At 38.1% G+C, this 18473-nt stretch overlaps 2 protein-coding genes across 6 annotated transcripts; both read left to right on the top strand.

Moving 5' to 3' along the window:
* Positions 1–647: 647 nt before the first annotated feature.
* Positions 648–7007, top strand: npsn (nephrosin). 4 transcript variants are annotated; one of them, XM_087259046.1, is made up of 10 exons: positions 648–1101; positions 2087–2167; positions 2262–2295; positions 2411–2473; positions 3200–3352; positions 3436–3553; positions 3660–3838; positions 5023–5104; positions 5201–5322; positions 6484–7007. In XM_087259046.1, exons 2-10 carry the CDS (start codon positions 2099–2101, stop codon positions 6486–6488), a joined length of 825 nt encoding a protein of 274 aa, XP_087115172.1. In that variant the 5' UTR covers positions 648–1101; positions 2087–2098; the 3' UTR covers positions 6489–7007.
* Positions 7008–15998: 8991 nt separating this feature from the next.
* c6ast3 (six-cysteine containing astacin protease 3) lies at positions 15999–18445 on the top strand. Of its 2 annotated transcripts, NM_001013526.2 has the most exons (10): positions 15999–16016; positions 16259–16337; positions 16491–16494; positions 16650–16697; positions 16788–16931; positions 17268–17385; positions 17548–17726; positions 17820–17901; positions 17980–18104; positions 18323–18445. In NM_001013526.2, coding segments are annotated over exons 2-10 (768 nt in total). In that variant the 5' UTR covers positions 15999–16016; positions 16259–16271; the 3' UTR covers positions 18325–18445. The 2 variants fall into 2 exon arrangements, with proteins under 2 accessions (NP_001013544.2, XP_087115412.1); XM_087259286.1 differs by lacking the exons at positions 15999–16016; positions 18323–18445 and having other exon boundaries at positions 16240–16337; positions 17980–18112.
* Positions 18446–18473: the final 28 nt, after the last annotated feature.

Raw genomic sequence — 18473 nt, 5'->3', positions numbered from 1 at the left:
GAATGTGTGCTTAAGTTACTGTTAGCAGCTGAATTGCAAAACCCTTTACTTCATTTTTAAATGTTAATTGGTTGATGCATTGACGTGTTTTGGGATGATTTAACACATTTAAGTTTAAAAAGGAAAATGTAAGTGACGCAGTGGCGCAGTGGGTATAGTGCTTGAGCCTCGGCTGGGTCAGTTGGTGTTTCTGTGTGAAGTTTGCATGTTCTCCCTGCGTTTGCGTGGGTTTCTTAAGGGTGCTCCGGTTTCCCCCACAATCCAAAGACATGCGGTACAGGTGAATTGGGTAGGCTGATTTGTCAGTAGTGTGTGAGTGTGAATGTGTGTGGATGTTTCCCAAGGATGGGTTGCAGCTTTAAGGACATCTGCTGTGTAAAACATGTGCTGGATACGTTGGCGGTTCATTCCGTTGTAGCAACCCCGGATTAATACAGGGACTAAGCCAAAAAGAAAATGAATGAATGAGGGAAATGTATGTATACTATGAGCCTTTTTCATCTGGGGCAGTTGTTATGGTTGGTTAAAATGGTTTGCTGCCTTAACAGTGTTTAACATGTGAAGCACAAAGACTGATTATTGCAGTGAAATATTTATGCTGTGAATGCTCTAAGGGTTTAAATGAGTTTCATCAGATTTGATTATGTGAATTAGTATGAAGTTTGTTTTTTTTTATTAGAAAATAGGGAAGTATATTCATTTTTTATCAGAAATGCTAAATATGCCATTCTGGGTTGTTAGTTTACAGTAGTGAAAAATGCATCAACTACCTGTTTGAGAGTTAGTTTAGTAGCATGCAAATGGAATATATTTAAAAAGAGAGAGAAAAAAAAGGAATAAAATAAGTAATAGTTTTTTTCTGTTGGTTTATGTGCTAATGCCAACCCCTGATCTAGAACCATGTTCTTGCAAGAAATCTTTTGAAATATTTACACAACATTTGGTTAACAGAAAACCAAAGACATAAAGGCTTCCTCTTTATAAATCATGGGTCGTAGTTTTAGCTTAAAAAATAAGGATATGCTGAATTATGGCTGATTGATGGTTGACTCAAGTACAAAAAAATAAATGAATATGGATATTCACTTAAAATAAGATCAGGTAAATATTTAATTCAATTCACCTTTATTTGTATAGCACTTTTACAATGTAAATTGTGTCAAAGCAGCTTCACATAGAAGATTATTGTAAATTGAAACAGCGTAGTTCAGTTTTCGCGTCAAGGAAAAAACTTCACCAATTGGCGAAAGTGAAGAATTAAAAAAACCTCGAGAGAAACGAGGTTTAGTTGGGCATGACCATTTCTCTTATGGCCAAACATCTTGTGCAGACCTAGGAGGCTGGAGAATAGAGTGATCTGGGCTGTTAAAAAACATGTAGCATGTATACTTTTAGCATTTGTTAAAAAATGAAAGCATTTTACAATTTATCATTTATAAATTCATTTAAGTTTATAATAGGTTGTAATATTAGCGACACAGCGGCGCAGTAGGTAGTGCTGTCGCCTCACAGCAAGAAGATTGCCTTGGCTTGGTCAGTAGGCGTTTCTGTGTGGAGTTTACATGTTCTCCCGGCATGGGTTTCCTCCGGGTGCTCCGGTTTCCCCCACAGTCCAAAGACATGCGGTACAGGTGAATTGGGTAGACTAAATTGTCCGTAGTGTATGAGTGTGATTGAGTGTGTATGGATATTTCCCAGAGATGGGTTGCAGCTAGAAGGGCATCCGCTGCATAAAAACATAAGCTGGATAAGTAGCCGGTTCATTCCGCTGTGTCGACCCCAGATTAAAAAAAGGGACTGAGCTAAAAAGAAAATGAATAAATGAATAGGTTGTAATATACCTTAACATAATATATTTTAATATTTAGTTTTTACATATAATTTGGCCTTGAGATTAATTTTGTTAGTAAAATTAATTGCTTTAAAAGTTAATCAATGAATGCATGCATATAAAATATAAATAGTCCAAAAGGCCATTCTAAATCCTAAACCACAAAGATTCATGAAGGCTGGTCACTGCACAGAAAAGGAAGTTACAGAAGCATATAAAACTCTCAGCTCAGATTGACCCAGTTCATTTTTTCAGAAAGCTGTCATCATGTACCTGTTGGTAGTGGTCATCTCTCTTCTGCTGAGCTCTGGTCCTGTTCAGAGCCGTCCTGTTGAGGTGAGAACAGAACAATGGTGTTGAAAAATGGAAATTTGTATTATTAGGATTTTATAAGCAATGGCTTAAATGTGTGTGTAAAATTCTTAAACAGGATTTAATTGAAAAAATGTCCAAGAAGACTGGTGGTAAGATGCAAAAATAAATAAATAAATAAATAAATAAATAAATATATAAATAATAATAATAAATAACTTGTACATTTGTAGGTTTTTATTAATAATTTATACATTTGTATCTCAGGTAACTTCACAAAGAAAGGTAATTTGCTAGTCTCATCTGTAATCGAGACCAGCAAACATGCAGGTAAGTGTTACTACATGAATTTGCTGGCACATCAGTTCAGGCAAATTCTTTTCAGATAATATGTACTATTATCAGAATCATCGAACTGAATTAAAATCACGTTTAAATAGTGCTTTTTAGTTTATTCCGTTTCTAAACAGATTTACTTTGATCTAAAAAAAAAAATACAAATTAATTACACATTGTTCAGCTCATCATTTTATTGTTGATTCAGTTCATTAACAATGAAAAATTAATACATTGGGAACCTAATCCACAAAAACTTTTTTATGTTGCACTGATATAGCCACAAATACAAAACATAAGTCAAATCTTGTACATTTTCTAATGCAAAACTAAATGTTTGATCAGTAATGTGCCAGGCCAAGAACTTTTCTCTGAATTTAGTTTTTTTGAACCCTCAGATTTTCATAGTTGTAATAATAAACCAAACATAAATGGAAATATTATTTATAAATCTCACTTAAAAATATCAGGCAGTTATTTTTATATCATTTTGTTATAAATTCACTATTATAGAAATATAAATAATTTCAATTTAGGTATAAGCAGCTTTACAGGACAGTGCTATTGCGTTTGGATGAAGTAATCCAGCGTTGCTACAGTTGATTTCAATAAATGAATACAACTTAATAATTTTGCTCTAGTCAATGCAGTAAAAGTGATGAATCCAGTAATATTAGCAAGGATAAACCTTTATTTTTATTGTTGACCACTACCATACAGGAGAGAACACAGATGGGCCAGTAATCCTGTTTGGAGACATCGCCTTTCCCAGAGGTTTGCAGAATGCAGATCAATGTACAGCTCGTGGCTGCAAATGGGACAGAAGCAGAGATGGATTAGTCTATGTGCCTTACCAGATATCTAGAGCGTACTGTAAGTGACGATGACACTTATCTTCACATTTTCTCTTTAGCACCTCGTATTCTGCTCAATAGTCGTATATTGTTTCCACACAGCTCCACGGGAAGTAGCAGTGATTGAACAAGGCTTGCAATCCTTTTCGGCGGTTTCCTGCATTCGTTTTGTGCCTCATACTGGAGAGAGGAACTATCTCAACATAAAGTCTGAATCTGGGTAAATATTTGCATTTTCTGTCATTTTCCTGTGTATAACAATATTGTTTTCGTGACGCACAAACATACACGCTGATTTCTGATGTGTGTTTGTGCGTGATCCGCAGCTGCTATTCATATTTAGGGCGGATAGGTGGAGGTCAGGTCGTGTCTCTCCAGCGGCAAGGCTGTGTGTATTTCAGCACCGTCCAGCACGAGCTCCTTCATGCCCTCGGCTTCCACCATGAGCAGAACCGCAGCGACCGAGACAATCACATCCGGATCCTCTATCAGAACATCATACCTGGTATTTCTGTTTAGAAGTCTACTGAAATAAATATGAGGGAAATGGGTAACTTCTTGTGTTAAACAATGTGCTTCTCTGCTGGCAAACTTCTCAAAGTGTTTTATTTTTTTTAAGTAAGTACACACAGATTTCTGAACATATTTTGCTACAAAGGAGTTTTATAAAGTGTTTTACCATACAAAAGAAAACAGCCTATATATATAAGTAATATTAAAAAACTAAATAAAAAAGTTAAAATATTAAATATTAAAGTTAAAATAAAAATATTAAGTAATTATTACAAGAGAAATGCCTACAAATACATTCAAGTATTTTTATGTAGCAAAAATAACACTTCCAATAAGATGCATTTTAGCCACTATTCTATCGATACCAATACCTATCTAAAAGATAGTAAAGACACCCATTATTATACCAGCACTTATTTAATATATACTATTTATTATTGTGACCAGTAACTATAACAGTTTTTTTCCCATTGTCCTATAGAAGGTAATATGATTTAATTATCAACTATACCATTTACACTGTGTTCTGATTATAACTATATACTGTACACTCTCAGAAATAAAGACACAAATGCTGACACTGGTTTTAAAAGGTTTACAAGTGCGTAATTAGTAAGAACAATCACTTAATAGCCTACTAGTATGTAATAAATTAAATCTAGTATCTATTTATTTGGTATGAGTATCTAATAAATAAGTACTAGCATTTCATGATTAAGCACTAATATCGATTAACATTAACATCAACAACTTATAAATGAGCTAGTATCTAATATATAATGAAATTACAGCATATAAAACATCACATGTCACAATCACAAAACAGAGTAGTTAAAACTAAATTTCAATGACAACAAGTAAGTTCCTTTTGAAAAAAAAGCAGTTCCTTTTGAAATGAGTATGGTGTCTATTTAACAGGTACTAGTTACAATCAAATTAGCCAAGGTTTTTAATAGTAAGTACACTTTTTAATGAATATTTGTTTGTTTAAACACTAATACAAACCATAAACACTAGTAGATTGTACCCAGGCACGTAAACATGGCATATTAGATTGGCACATTTATTGCATGTACTCTTAACTTTTTTTTATTGCATGTACTGAAACTTTCATTGTGTAAACAGCATTTTTATATTTAAAATCTATACTCAATACTTTCTTGTGTACTATAACAGCGCAACAGTACAATTTCAACAAACAAAACACCAACAATCTGGGCACCCCCTATGACTATAACTCTGTGATGCAGTATTCAAGGTAAGTATTCTTGTAGTTATAATTATTAATTACTATTATTTGCAAAAAATCTAATAAGCCTTGTCTATCGTTGTTTCTTGATGTGTTTGGCTTTAGGTATGCTTTCTCCATGAACAATCAGCCAACCATGGTTCCCGTTCCTAATGCAAATGTTGTGTTGGGAGAAGCTCAAAGTATGAGCCCCAATGACATCCTGCGCATCAACAGACTATACTGCAGTACGTTCAACATTTCCTACTAACATTTAAAACAATAAAGGCATTTGTGTTTCCTTGCTGAAAACACCACCTTAAATTTGAATGCAGTTCCTGGGTGTTTTATTTAGCCAGGCTGTTTACAAGGATTATTTAAAAGTTGTACCTAAATGTTCTTTCTGGTGAAGCTGCAAGGTAGTCTTGCAGGCTAATCCTAGTGAAGCAGACTGGCGCTTTCTAAAGGGATAGTACACCCAAAAAATCAAAATGTACTAACCTTTTACACACCCTCAAATTTTCTCTTTTTTTTCTGTTGAATAAAAAAGAAGATATTTTGAAGAATGAAACTGGTAGTCAACTGGTAGCCGTCCATAAAAGGAAAAATAAAAAAATACTATAGAAGTCAATAGCTTTGTTTACATCCAAATCAGCAAATTAGACTTAAAGTGCAAAACTGTAACATTGCATACAACATTTGCAAAAAAGAAAACATGATCACTTCCTGATAAACTGGTGCCAAATATCAAAAAAAAAAAAAAAGAATTTACTGCAATATAGCAGAAGCCACACAATTTTTTCTTAGAATAAATTGCTTCCAATGTAGTTGGTCGACTTGTATGTCTAATAATGCTGCCCATTGCTCTCATTTTTGGTATCATGTGACTTTTTTGACCCACATGCTGGAATTTGTTTCCATCATAGTTTATGTGCATTTTGTCCTTTTGCATAATAAGTTTATATTTATAGAAGTGCACATACACATTTAAACACATTTTCAAAACAGAAAAAATAGAAATAGAAAAACACAACGTCAAAAAACAATGAACAATGAACGAAAATGTTCACTTTAATATGAACGATCCCTTTAGGACTGCACCACTAGATGCCAACCAACAACAATAATCAGACACTTTTTTCAGGATTTGTTGGGCCACTGTGTTACTGTCGTCTTCTGCTGCTGTTGGTCACTCTTGTGTTTTAAAAAAAACTGAACATGTTTTGGTGTTTGTTGGGTCTTAGGGTGTCTAAAACATGTCTTACTGTATTCTGGTGATTTTCTGCATTAGTGGCCAATGCAGCATGATCTTGCCTTTACAGTTGGATTTAAAATGATTATAACTCTTATTAATACAACACCATGTCTGTCCTTTCTCATATTCATTGTTTCTTTAATTTTTTTCTCAGATTGAGCAAACTGCTGCCAGGCCGTAAGGAGGACATTTTGTGATGTCAGTTCACAGTTCATCTGTTTTTTTTTTTCTAGCATTCTTTTTTTTAGCATCTTTTTTAGCACATCTTTGTATCTCATGGTTTTACTTAAGTCAAGTGCTACATCCTAAAATCAGACACCTCTCAGTTTCCAACAAATCAGAAAAATTAGCATATAGTCTGAACTCTAAAATTATTTGCTACTAAAATGCAACACTCCAGATTGACTGCTTCTGTGACAGGATTGTTGTAAGCTCTTTCCTTTGATTTTTGTTCATCTTTTTGCAGTTGTAACATGGGTGCATAAATAAAACTGTGCTCTTATGTCTTATTATTATCAGTAGGTCATGGATTAAAAGCACTGTTATGTTCACTGGTATTAAGAATTGTTACTGCACAGTGTTGACTGATACTACAAAACAAATAACTGTAATGTTCTCAGTAAACATTGCAATACCACTATTTTTTATGACATAAAACGAAAGCTTGCATCAATTAAATGACTCTGCAATTTCTTGAGAAATGCACGCACTTTCACTATATATGCTGTACAATTTCAGTGAAACACATTATTACATGAATAACCAAATTACTGAATGAGTAATAATTTATAATTGAGCTGTAAAGATCACCAAAAATCACATATAGTGTAGTTTTCTTTTGTCTTTGAATGGTACATTTTCATATGTGTGAATTGCAACATGGATAAAAGTACACCTATCTCTTCCTAGTTGTCATATAAAAGAACTCAAGAACAGTCTATTGATGCTGACTGGGTGAAATGCGTATAACAAAAAAAAAGAGAAAAAAGTTATTTGGGGTAGACAAATATGGGCTCACAGTAAATGACAAGAAATGCTGATACATTGAACACAATGTGAACTGACTAAAACCACAAATACAGTTTCATACAAAAAAGTGACAAAAATATCTTGTATCCTCCTAGACAATACACGCTTGAGGAGTTATTATTATTATTATTATTATTTGCAAAGCCAAAGCTTTAGATCAGGGGTGTCCAAACTCGGTCCTGGAGGGCCGGTGTCCTGAAGAGTTTAGCTCCAACCCTAATCAAACACACCTGAACCAGCTAATCAAGCTCTTACTCGATATACTAGAAATATCCTGGCAGGTGTTGAGGCAAATTGGATATAAACTCAGCAAGACACTGGACCTTTGGACACTCCTACTTTAGGGAGAGAATTTATTAATATTTAGTGAAATAAAGGTAAATAAATTGAATATTGAATAAATTAAATAAAGTGAATGAATACATTATTTTAGTTAATACACTTGTTGGAATATCTTTCTCTATTCCATGCGTGTTCAATAAGAAAAGGTCAGGAGAGGTTTTTCTTCAATGTCAAAAATCGTAAAAATTTATTGGATACAAATGAATAATTTGATGACAGAGCTCTGGGTTACGTTACCCCAATGCAATACAAGAATTACATTCAAGAGGTTCGCAACTAACATACATTTCCTGACTTCAGCATATAAACACAACTGATCTTAACAGGTGGAGTTTTGGTGTAACGTCACTTGTCAGTCATTGTTCAGTCCTCCATTGGCCGCACCTTCGACATACTTCCTCTTTTTCTACAAATTCTCTGCCCAACAACAAAGTATACATCTTTCTATGTTCTGTGTTCAGTTTTAACACCTCTCTTCAGACAGGAAGTTTCTGCAGAGCTGAATTTAACTTTGGACCCGCATCTATCTACTTCTGCAAAAATGCTAATTAGTATGCACAGCACTCACCCACAACATTAAAAGTTCAGTTAATATATGATATATATCAAACTTAACACATGGAAGGATGAGAGGATACTTAATTAATGAAGTAAATACTCTACTGATTCTGGCTCATCTGCATGTGAAGGCACCATACTGTGACAGAGAAATTCACACCTGTTCTATGCTGAATATTGCACAAGACTGACTGTAGGGAAAAAATCACTTGTGTGTATACCTTGAACCTTTTAAAGATAATACTTCTATTCACACCAGAAGGAACAGAACTTTTGAACATTCTCCACATGTGATATGAGCATTCACTTCAAGAGCTTTTACGATCACAATAATTAAATTAGCATCCACAATGGAGAGTGAAAGGTTATGTTGTCTGTCACTTTAAAATTTCAAGCTATTTTAAGTGAAGTTTATTCATAAACTAATTTCGAGAGGAGCACGTGATTATGATTGAACACGGCTGGTCCTGCATTAGCATGCTTGATCCACCAATCAGGCCATTCCTAACCACTATAAAGAGCCAGGGTTTTCTCACTACAGTCATCTTCGATTTGAAGAATACACTGCTACTGCTACTGCTACTGCTACTGCTACTGCTACTGCTACTGCTACTGCTACTGCTACTGCTACTGCTACTGCTACTGCTACTGCTACTGCTACTGCTACTGCTACTGCTACTGCTACTGCTACTGCTACTGCTACTGCTACTGCTACTGCTACTGCTACATCAACTTCTCCAGCTACATCAACTTCTCCAACAACAACAACTTCTCCAGCTACATCAACTTCTCCAACAACAACAACAACAACAACTTCTCCAGCTACATCAACAACAACTTCTCCAGCTACATCAACTTCTCCAACAACAACAACAACAACTTCTCCAACAACAACAACAACAACTTCTCCAGCTACATCAACAACAACTTCTCCAACAACAACTTCTCCAACAACAACAACTTCTCCAGCTACAACTTCTCAACCTTCTACTTCAATTGCCTCACACAATGCAATCTCTGTGTCTTCAACCCAATTCTCCAACAAGATCACAGTAAAAACTCGCTTTGCCTAAACTCTCGATGCCTGCGATCCAAGCTGAACTCTCTTCTAGGGGTGCACCAGCGGTAACATACATGACACTTTTTAAGGGGAAGCCTCACAAACTACAACTAAGATTAAACATCCATCTTTAAAGGATGATTCTAGCGTGAATAGAATGACTCACCTCTCAATCAAGGTTCTAGACAATCCAATCCTTAAAACATCAGTCCACAACTTATGCATACATTGATAAACATCCATGTTAATCCTCCAAACTAGTCGCTGTGGTGCATTCAATAGAGTAGCGTCTCCAATCATAACACTAGTTCTCTGGCAAACAAAATGGCCGCCAGCCTTTTTCTGCAACTTTGATGGACACTCCTTCGAGCCAATAGCTGAAAGGAGAAGCGTCACCATCCAATGAACTCTCAAAAATTTGAGATGGTCCCACCCTCTCTCATGACAAGCTCATGAATGATTATCATTACATTTACACAATTACTACTAAATGGTGACATTAGTTTAAGTTCAGGGTTTGATGTTGGCAGATGATAAATAAATAAATACATAAATATATAAATAAATAATAAAGAAAATAAATAATTATAAAATGTATAAATTAAAAAAAAAAAAAAAAAAAAAAAAAAAAAGCCACATCTGATAGCAGTTTAACTTCTAAAAAGTTTACTCTGCTATTGAAAAACATTCAACCCATTAGGCATAGAAGTCCAATCGTAATATGCCCCAGTGACTCATGTCCATACACTTATAAGCCATAAGCTTATAATGGCAAGTTGGTTAGATGTGAAAACAGCAAAGAAACAAACTTCCCGCTTTGACTTCCACGAATGAGAGGAGGACATTTCTGACATGTCTGATGTTTCATCAATTGACTCTGCATTAGATACAAACCAAGGGGTTTAAACTCCACTATAATTCCACCTACCCTGTCTTCAAGAGGTACATCAGGACCACTAGCCGAGCAGATTTCCCAATTAATATGCTATCCTTAGGAGGGACAAATGCCTACCTCTACTATCTTTGCTCGTTGCGACAATGAGGCTTCGTACCATGCATTAACAAAGGCACTTCCACACTTAGTTGCCCATGCTCTTATTAAGACGCCCCGCATGGTTATCAGCTAAAATAATTCATTGTGTTTGCCATACATGTACCATGTTGTAATGTCATTTCTGATTCTCTCTTGTTTTTCTCATTTCAGAGATCATGTCAGCTGGTTGCAGAAGCTGACCCTCATCCAACCTATTACACTCCACATCCATTTCTAAATACATTTACACTCTTTGCAAATGACACTTTTCCACTCACATAGCCCACACCCTCGATGCCATATTCACACTAGCCTTTTTAATTTAAGTCTTCTGAACTAAGTATGACATTTCAATCCAACGATACACCTAACCATATCTGATCTATCTTCGCAGGATGAAGGGATGCAGGATGATATCCGTTCCCCCACACACCTGTTCTAAACAGGCCCGGATTGACTAATCGGGAGGACCGGGAGAATTCCCGGTGGGCCGGTCCGTTTTTTTTGGCCGCGAGGGCCGGTGTCCCTAGCTCCAGAATCTGTTGCTCTCAGCAGTGACACTTTTTTAATTCATTTACTTGACCACAGCCTTTTTATTCATTATAAAAAAAAAAAAAAAAAAAAAAAAAAAAATGATAGTGCCATTAGAAACTGATTTGGAAATATTTATTTACTTATTTTAATATAGTCAGTCGTGAACTGAGGTGGGCTGGTCTGAGGCTTGAAACTCCAGAGCTGAAAAGGTGTCCCACTCCGGCCCTGGTTCTAAACCTCTTAGCATTTTTACACCACAGAAGAGCAATAACACCTCGGGGAAGCCCAGCCGATCATCTCCAGCCAACTTCCACCATCATGCATTATTGGGTATGAAGTATGACTCTGTCATTTCCTTCCTATTTCCCTTCCTATTTAACATAGGAGCTCCTTCACTACCCTTCCCTGTTTTTCTAGCTTTAACTTTTTCTCTCCAAATTTAAACTATCCTATACTTCTATTCACTTTCATTCACCACAGCTCCGACCAATTCAGGGGTTGTCTTGAGTTTCAGTTGCTGCAACAGGAACGTTCTAAATGAGCTTGCATACACTTACAAATTTTCTAAATACCACTATCGTTGCACTCCCCGCACTAATACAGCAGTAAATGCTTCTGCGGGAGCACAAGTTGTCTCCATACTGGCCCACTACACCACTGCAGCCGCAGAAATGCTCCGCAGAGTTGCACACCCAAAGCACCACTGCTACCGCAGTGAACCTCTAGCATATGCCTTATTCACCTTCATCTTTACATATCACTAAAGGCAGTATTTAACGTCCCTGCGGGAGCACTCAAAACTTACTAATATCGACTGTTTAGGTGCTCCACTTAACTATACACCCCATTAACATCACTGCAACTGCAGTGACGCTCTAGCTGAGCCCTTTTATCACTTTCATCTCTAAATATCACTGCTAATAGTACTTAGTATTTCCGTGTGAGGCGCTAATACTGAGTACCTCTGCACCTCTGCTACTGCAGAGACGCTTTGCCGAGCCTTATTCTCCCTCTGCACCACTGCTGCAACAGTTAAGCTTTGCCTGAGCTGCAACTGCAGAGACGGCTGTTTAGCCTTAATTCTCTGCACCACTGATTTTATTGCACTTCTGTAACTGCAGAGAAGCTCTGCTGAGATTATTTTTTCCCCTGCACCAATGCTGCAGCAGTGACGCCCTGCCTGAACAGTCTTCCAACAACAGATATAAACTCTGTCATTGGTCCTCTAACACCTCTAAATCCTCAATTTGCCTCAGCCAATATTTCCTCAGAGAAGCCCAGCTGATTCTCGGTTGCAGACTTCAACCTAGTTTCCAAGCAGCACGACTCTGTCTGTTCTTCCTACTTTCTGTCTTAGTTGCATAGGACTCATTTTTACTAAACTTTCCTTTTTATTTTATTAAACTTCCCTTCTCTTCCTCTTCATAATTTTTCAATTTCACTTGCACTCATTCTCCGCAGCTCGGACTCCCACAGGGGTAGCCCCAAGCTCCCACTGCCACAGCAGTGAAGTTCTTTAAGAGCTCACATGTACACTTTTCAAAAAAAAAAAAAAAAAAAAAAAAAAAAAATTTTTTACCATTATCACACTCCGCCGCAATAATACAGCCGTAAAGGCGTAGCGGGAACTCGTATTGCTTCCATACTGACTACAATTACACCTCTACAGCAGCTCCGCTTAATTACATTGCATTGTAGCATCAATTTATTTTCCATCACCACACTCCCCGCAACAATATAGCCATAAAGGCTTAGCGGGAACTCGTATTGCTTACATACTGACCACCATCACACCTTTACAGCAGCTCCACTCAATTACATTGCATTGTAGTATCAATTTATTTTCCATCACCACACTCCCCGCTATAATACAGCTGTAAAGGCTTAGCGGGAACATGTATTGCTTTCACACATATAATGCACCAGACTCTGAATACCTATGCACCCCTGCAGCCACAGAGTTGCTCTACTGTGCCTGATTCCTATCTGCTACACCGCTGTTAATCAGCTCTCCAAAGCGCACTTCCCTTTAGAAACTGACTTTCACCGCACCTCTGCAGCCGCAGAGACGCTCAGCCGAGCATCACTCCCCTCTACATCACTGCCGCAGTAGTGACGCTTAGCAAGCGCATATACACTTCCACTTAGCAATCCACTACTGATACACTCTCCAGCACTGCCAAAGCAGTTAAACGTCTCTGCGGAGGCGTATTTACCTTCCAGATACTGACTTCCATTGCACCTCTGCAGCAGCAGAGACGCTCAGCCGAGCATCATTTACATCCCCTGCACCACTGCTGCAGCAGTGACGCTCTGCTGGAGCTCATGCACACTTCCATTACACTTATACCACTTCTGTCACTCCCAGCACTGCTAAAGCAGTTAAAACGCTGCTGCAGAAGCGTATTCTTCCCCTTAGGACTGACTACCACCGCACCTCTGCAGTCGCAGAGACGCTCAGCCGAGCATCACTCCCCTCCACATCACTGCCGCAGCAGTGACGCTCAGCGAGCGCATATACACTTTCATTTAGCAACCCAATACTGATACACTCTCCAGCACTGCTAAAGCAGTTAAACGTCCCTGCGGAGGCGTATTTCCCTTACAAATACTGACTTCCATTGCACCTCTGCAGCAGCAGAGACGCTCAGCCGAGCATCATTTACATCCCCTGCACCACTGCTGCAGCAGTGACGCTCTGCTGGAGCTCATGCACACTTCCATTACACTTATACCACTTCTGTCACTCCCAGCACTGCTAAAGCAGTTAAAACGCTGCTGCAGGAGCGTATTCTTCCCCTTAGTACTGACTACCATCGCACCTCTGCAGTCGCAGAGACGCTCAGCCGAGCTGCATCCCCCCTGCACCACTGCTGCAGCAGTGTCGCTCCACCGGAGCTCACGCACACTACTAATTATCCATGCCATTACTGACACACTCCCCATTGGACTGCCAAAGCGGTTAATCAGTTAACCGCTTCTCATCTGCAGCTACAGCTCCGCAGAACCTTACAGCTTCATTTTCCATCACTACTATACTAAACCTTTACGAAACTCACCACATATGTTTTAAACCTTTACACTTACCCCACTCACTCTCCCGCTGGTCCTTACAATTAACAGGACCCGGGGGCACACATAGTCATACATAAGCACCTTCAGTTAATTTTTACACCCACACCAGTCTCTGTTGCTCCTCCAAGCTATTTCTGTATTACTTTTCAGCAGCCGGATATGGCATTAATCTCCTGTGCCTTTTGGGGGGTTCTTCAAATACGCGGCTGCTGTCCCGAGCGGAGCATTTTGGGGAGTTGTCGAGATCTACCTGAGCTCGAGGCTCCCCTCTCTTCCTCCAAACGGGAGGGAGCCCAGGGCTCAAGAACCTTCGAGCTCAGGGCTCTCTCCCGGGACAGCATGCCAAACTTGCTTATAATCAATCATCAGCTAAGTGTGAACTCTTGAAGTGAAGTTTATTCATAAACTAATTTCGAGAGGAGCACGTGATTATGATTGAACACGGCTGGTCCTGCATTAGCATGCTTGATCCACCAATCAGGCCATTCCTAACCACTATAAAGAGCCAGGGTTTTCTCACTACAGTCATCTTCGATTTGAAGAATCCCCCCTTCCACCCCTACCTTTTCACCTTTCCCTCCATAGGGCAGCACGGTGGCTCAGTGACTAGCACTGTCGCCTCACAGCAAGAACGTCACCGGTTCTAGTTCCTTAACAGGCCGGTGGTCGTTTCTGTGTGTAGTTTGCATGTTCTTCCCGTGCTTGCGTGGGTTTTCCCCGGGTTCTCCGGTTTCCTCCCACATTTCAAAAACATGTACAACAAGTTAATCGTTAAATCTAAATTTCAATACAGGTAATCTAATAATGCAGCATATCTTTTAATAGCCTTCAATCTTAATCTTTAGCTATTATAAAAAGGGGAGTTGTCGAGATCTACCTGAGCTCGAGGCTCCCCTCTCTTCCTCCAAACGGGAGGGAGCCCAGGGCTCAAGAACCTTCGAGCTCAGGGCTCTCTCCCGGGACAGCATGCCAAACTTGCTTATAATCAATCATCAGCTAAGTGTGAACTCTTGAAATGTAGACTAATAGACTGACTCTGATTGGTTGCCAATGAAAGTGTTATTCATCAGATGGAGAAAAAGAAAATTAAAATAACATTGTTTTACTGTGGGTGACGCGGTAGCGCAGTGGGTAGTGCTTTCGCCTCAGCTAGAAGTCGCTGGTTTGAGTTTCGGCTGGGTCAGTTGGCATTTCTGTGAGGAGTTTGCATGCTCTCACAGCGTGTGTGTGGGTTTCCTCCGGGTGCTCTGGTTTCTCCTACAAGTCCAAAGACATGCGGTACAGGTGAATTGGGTAAGCTAAAATTGTCTGTTGTGTATGTGTGTGAATGAGTGTAAATGGATGTTTCCCAGTGATGGTTTGTGGCTTGAAGGACATCCACTGTGTAAAACATGTGCTGGATAAGTTGGCGGTTCATTCCGCTGTGGTGACCCCGGATTAATAAAGGGACTAAGCCGATAAGAAAAAGAATGAATGCTTTACTATGTTGTTATTATTTGTAGTGTGAACTCCAATATTTCTATATGAAAACCAGTATTGTAAAAACTTTATAGTTATTGATATTATTGTAGTTTTTGTTTGCAAAAAATAATGCAGAGTCAGTCTGACTTTAATAGTCTGAATTCTTCTGATAAATCCAGCTTCTGTATCAGGAGCTGCATACTTAAAATAGACTGCATTAGTATTCAGTGTCCGACGGGTACATAAAAGTGTGTGTTGATTAACAGAATATGAAATAAGAATAATAATACTCTTCTTATTCTATAATTCTTACAGTTTTTTATTAAAGGGGCCAGGGTACATTCCTAAAAAAATGTTTCTTGAGGTTTACACTTTCCCTTTGTCCAAAAACTCACATACAATACAGTTTTAAAGCTTTCGTAAGAGTTGTTTTTGACATGTGCTCCTGTGAGGGGAACTGCACACCTGTTCTTTTTCAAACAAGGTTAAACAAACTCTTTTGCCCATATTTGTAAAGATCATTTTGATACTAACTCCCACCGGAGTATAAAATAAGTTGCCCCATGAACTTTAAGGTACTGAGGTGAGAATAGTGGTAAGTTTTTCATTGTTTATATTGTTTACAACGAAAGAAAGGTATTAAATGGAAACTTGAATAGGTTGGGTGCCATTTAATAAGGTTATGGTGTACAAGTATACTTTTTATTTTACAATTATATATTATTATTATTATTATTATATTTTTTATGAATTATAATGAATTCAGTTCAATACCCAGATTTCTCATGACAAACTTATCTGTGATCTGTAAATTCTGTTCCCTGATCCCCTCCACAGGTCTCTGGACACCATGTTTGTGACAAAAGTGACTTTTGGCCTTTTGGCCCTGATGTTGGTCTACTCAGCTGAAGGAAAGGTAAAACAATCATTTGTACACACCTATAAAAATTTGTAAACGATGCATGGTTTTGTATACTATAATATAAAATAATATGCAAAAAATGTTTTGACATTACCTAATATTTATTATCCATTTTGTGTTGGGTGTTCTGGCATAACTCACATCCAGCCTGGTAAGTGAAATGCCTAATTTAGCTACTTACCTAATTTAGCAAAGAGAATGTAAAAGCGTTTTAGAAGAAACAAATGAAACAACAAATATTGAGATTTTCTTTTTAACTGAAGCAATGGTTCATTGGTGAATGTGTTGACTTGTTTTTTATAATAGCTCAGCTGTCTGTGTCTGAACTGCTGCATAGAGCCAACAGAGGCATCAGTGCGTATACAACACTTACTCAGCAATACACATCAGTATATCTCAACTGTTCATTACTGAAAGACCCAAAATGACCTGTTCATGTTTTAGTTCCTGAAGCTGATGAGCCCAAGCTCCTGGACGACATTGCTGTGAATGAGAAAAATGCTGATCCCTGCACCTCCTACGGCTGTCTCTGGCCCAAATACAGTGATGGCAAGATTTATGTGCCTTACGTCATCGCCAACCACTACTGTAAGTCATTAATTACACAGAAAAAAAGTAGGCCAAATACAGAACTCTTGCTGAATGCATGAAAATGCCTTTAGAATGCTAAATTAAAGGGACAGTTCACAAACAAAAAGACAATTCTGTCACATTCACCCCCACTTATAAACCTGAATTACTTTTTCTCCTGTCAAACACAAAAGAAAAGATTTGTAAACCGGTAACCATCGACTTACATCAACATTACTCAAAATATCTTCTCTTGTGTTTAACAGAAAAACAAAACTCATTCTCTCGGATTCCATTAATAATGAAAAAAAATTACCTTTTCATAGTAGCAACCTCTGACTTTTGCCCTTTCAGCCTCCCGTGAGCTGGAGATCATCCAGCGTGGACTGGACTCTTTCTCTTACAGTACTTGTATCCGCTTCTTCCCTCGCGGCAATGAGAGAGACTACATCAGCATTGAATCTCGCAGCGGGTACGTGACAGATCTTAAACCTAATGCAAAGAGACAACACAAAAGTCAAAATTAAGGTTTGCATGAGCATCGTGGGACTAACGACATGATCAGAATTTCATCAGAATTACATTCAGAATGCAGTTACATAAAGAGGTATCATCTTGCATCTTTATCTTACAGATGCTACTCATATGTTGGCCGTCAGGGTTATGCACAGACAGTGTCTCTGGCCCGCAGTGGCTGTCTTTACCACAGCACTGTTCAGCATGAGCTGCTCCACGCTCTGGGCTTCAACCATGAACAAACCCGTAACGACCGTGATAATCACATCCAGGTCATCTGGGAGAACATCCTTGATGGTAATGTTCATCTCAATATAATGTCAGTAAACTTTAAATATCATGTTCATTACATTCGTTGGATCAACAATAAATGTTTTGCTTACTCATCAGACATGAAGTACAACTTCAACAAAATCAACACCTTAAACCAGGGAACTCCTTATGACTACAGCTCTGTGATGCAGTACGAGAGGTGGGTGAGATGAGGTTTCTCTTTGTGTATGATGTACTAAGTTGAAACTAACTGAATTTGTGCCACTTGCTTTATTAGATATGCTTTCTCTAAGAATGGCCTCCCCACTATGATTCCCATTCCTAATAATAATGCTGCGCTGGGCACATCTACTGAGATGAGCCAGAACGACATCATCCGAATCAACAGGCTCTACCAGTGCTGTAAGTGACTCAAAACATTCTGCAGATTAATAATTCTAGAAATCATAATGTGCCTGCAAAAAATATCTATTATGTTTGTTGTATTTGAATAGATGTTATAAACATTTAATTGCCTGACCAAAAGCCATGTAAATGTAAGGCTTATTTTAAATGAAAAAATATAGTACTAGAAAATGAGTATTTCATCAATTTAACCTTAATGCTATTGTCATTCATAGGAGCAACAGAACTTGGCTTCAGCACCCATGCCTTACATCTGAAAGTACAAAAAGGTTACCGGTGGATTATGGATGGTGTTAAATTCTGTGCATACTTGAATCACCAATAAAGAGAAAATAAAATCCTTTGTCAGCTGATTTTACAAGATTT

This window comes from Danio rerio, chromosome 7 (assembly GCF_052040795.2).
Source record: "Danio rerio strain M-AB ecotype USA chromosome 7, GRCz13ab, whole genome shotgun sequence".
Lineage (NCBI taxonomy): Eukaryota > Metazoa > Chordata > Actinopteri > Cypriniformes > Danionidae > Danio > Danio rerio.
This window is presented reverse-complemented; position numbering and strand designations above follow the sequence as displayed.

What these genes read in the sequence shown, in the direction of transcription:
- npsn (NM_205756.3), top strand. Translation starts at nt 2,099, where the DNA reads ATGTACCTGTTGGTAGTGGTCATCTCTCTTCTGCTGAGCTCTGGTCCT. An exon ending in AATGTCCAAGAAGACTGGTG is followed by an intron (nt 2,296 to 2,410) that starts GTAAGATGCAAA and finishes TTTGTATCTCAG; the next exon opens with GTAACTTCACAAAGAAAGGT. An exon ending in CGAGACCAGCAAACATGCAG is followed by an intron (nt 2,474 to 3,199) that starts GTAAGTGTTACT and finishes ACTACCATACAG; the next exon opens with GAGAGAACACAGATGGGCCA.
- c6ast3 (XM_087259286.1), top strand. Translation starts at nt 16,272, where the DNA reads ATGTTTGTGACAAAAGTGACTTTTGGCCTTTTGGCCCTGATGTTGGTC. An exon ending in TAGAGCCAACAGAGGCATCA is followed by an intron (nt 16,698 to 16,787) that starts GTGCGTATACAA and finishes TTCATGTTTTAG; the next exon opens with TTCCTGAAGCTGATGAGCCC. An exon ending in AGCATTGAATCTCGCAGCGG is followed by an intron (nt 17,386 to 17,547) that starts GTACGTGACAGA and finishes TTTATCTTACAG; the next exon opens with ATGCTACTCATATGTTGGCC.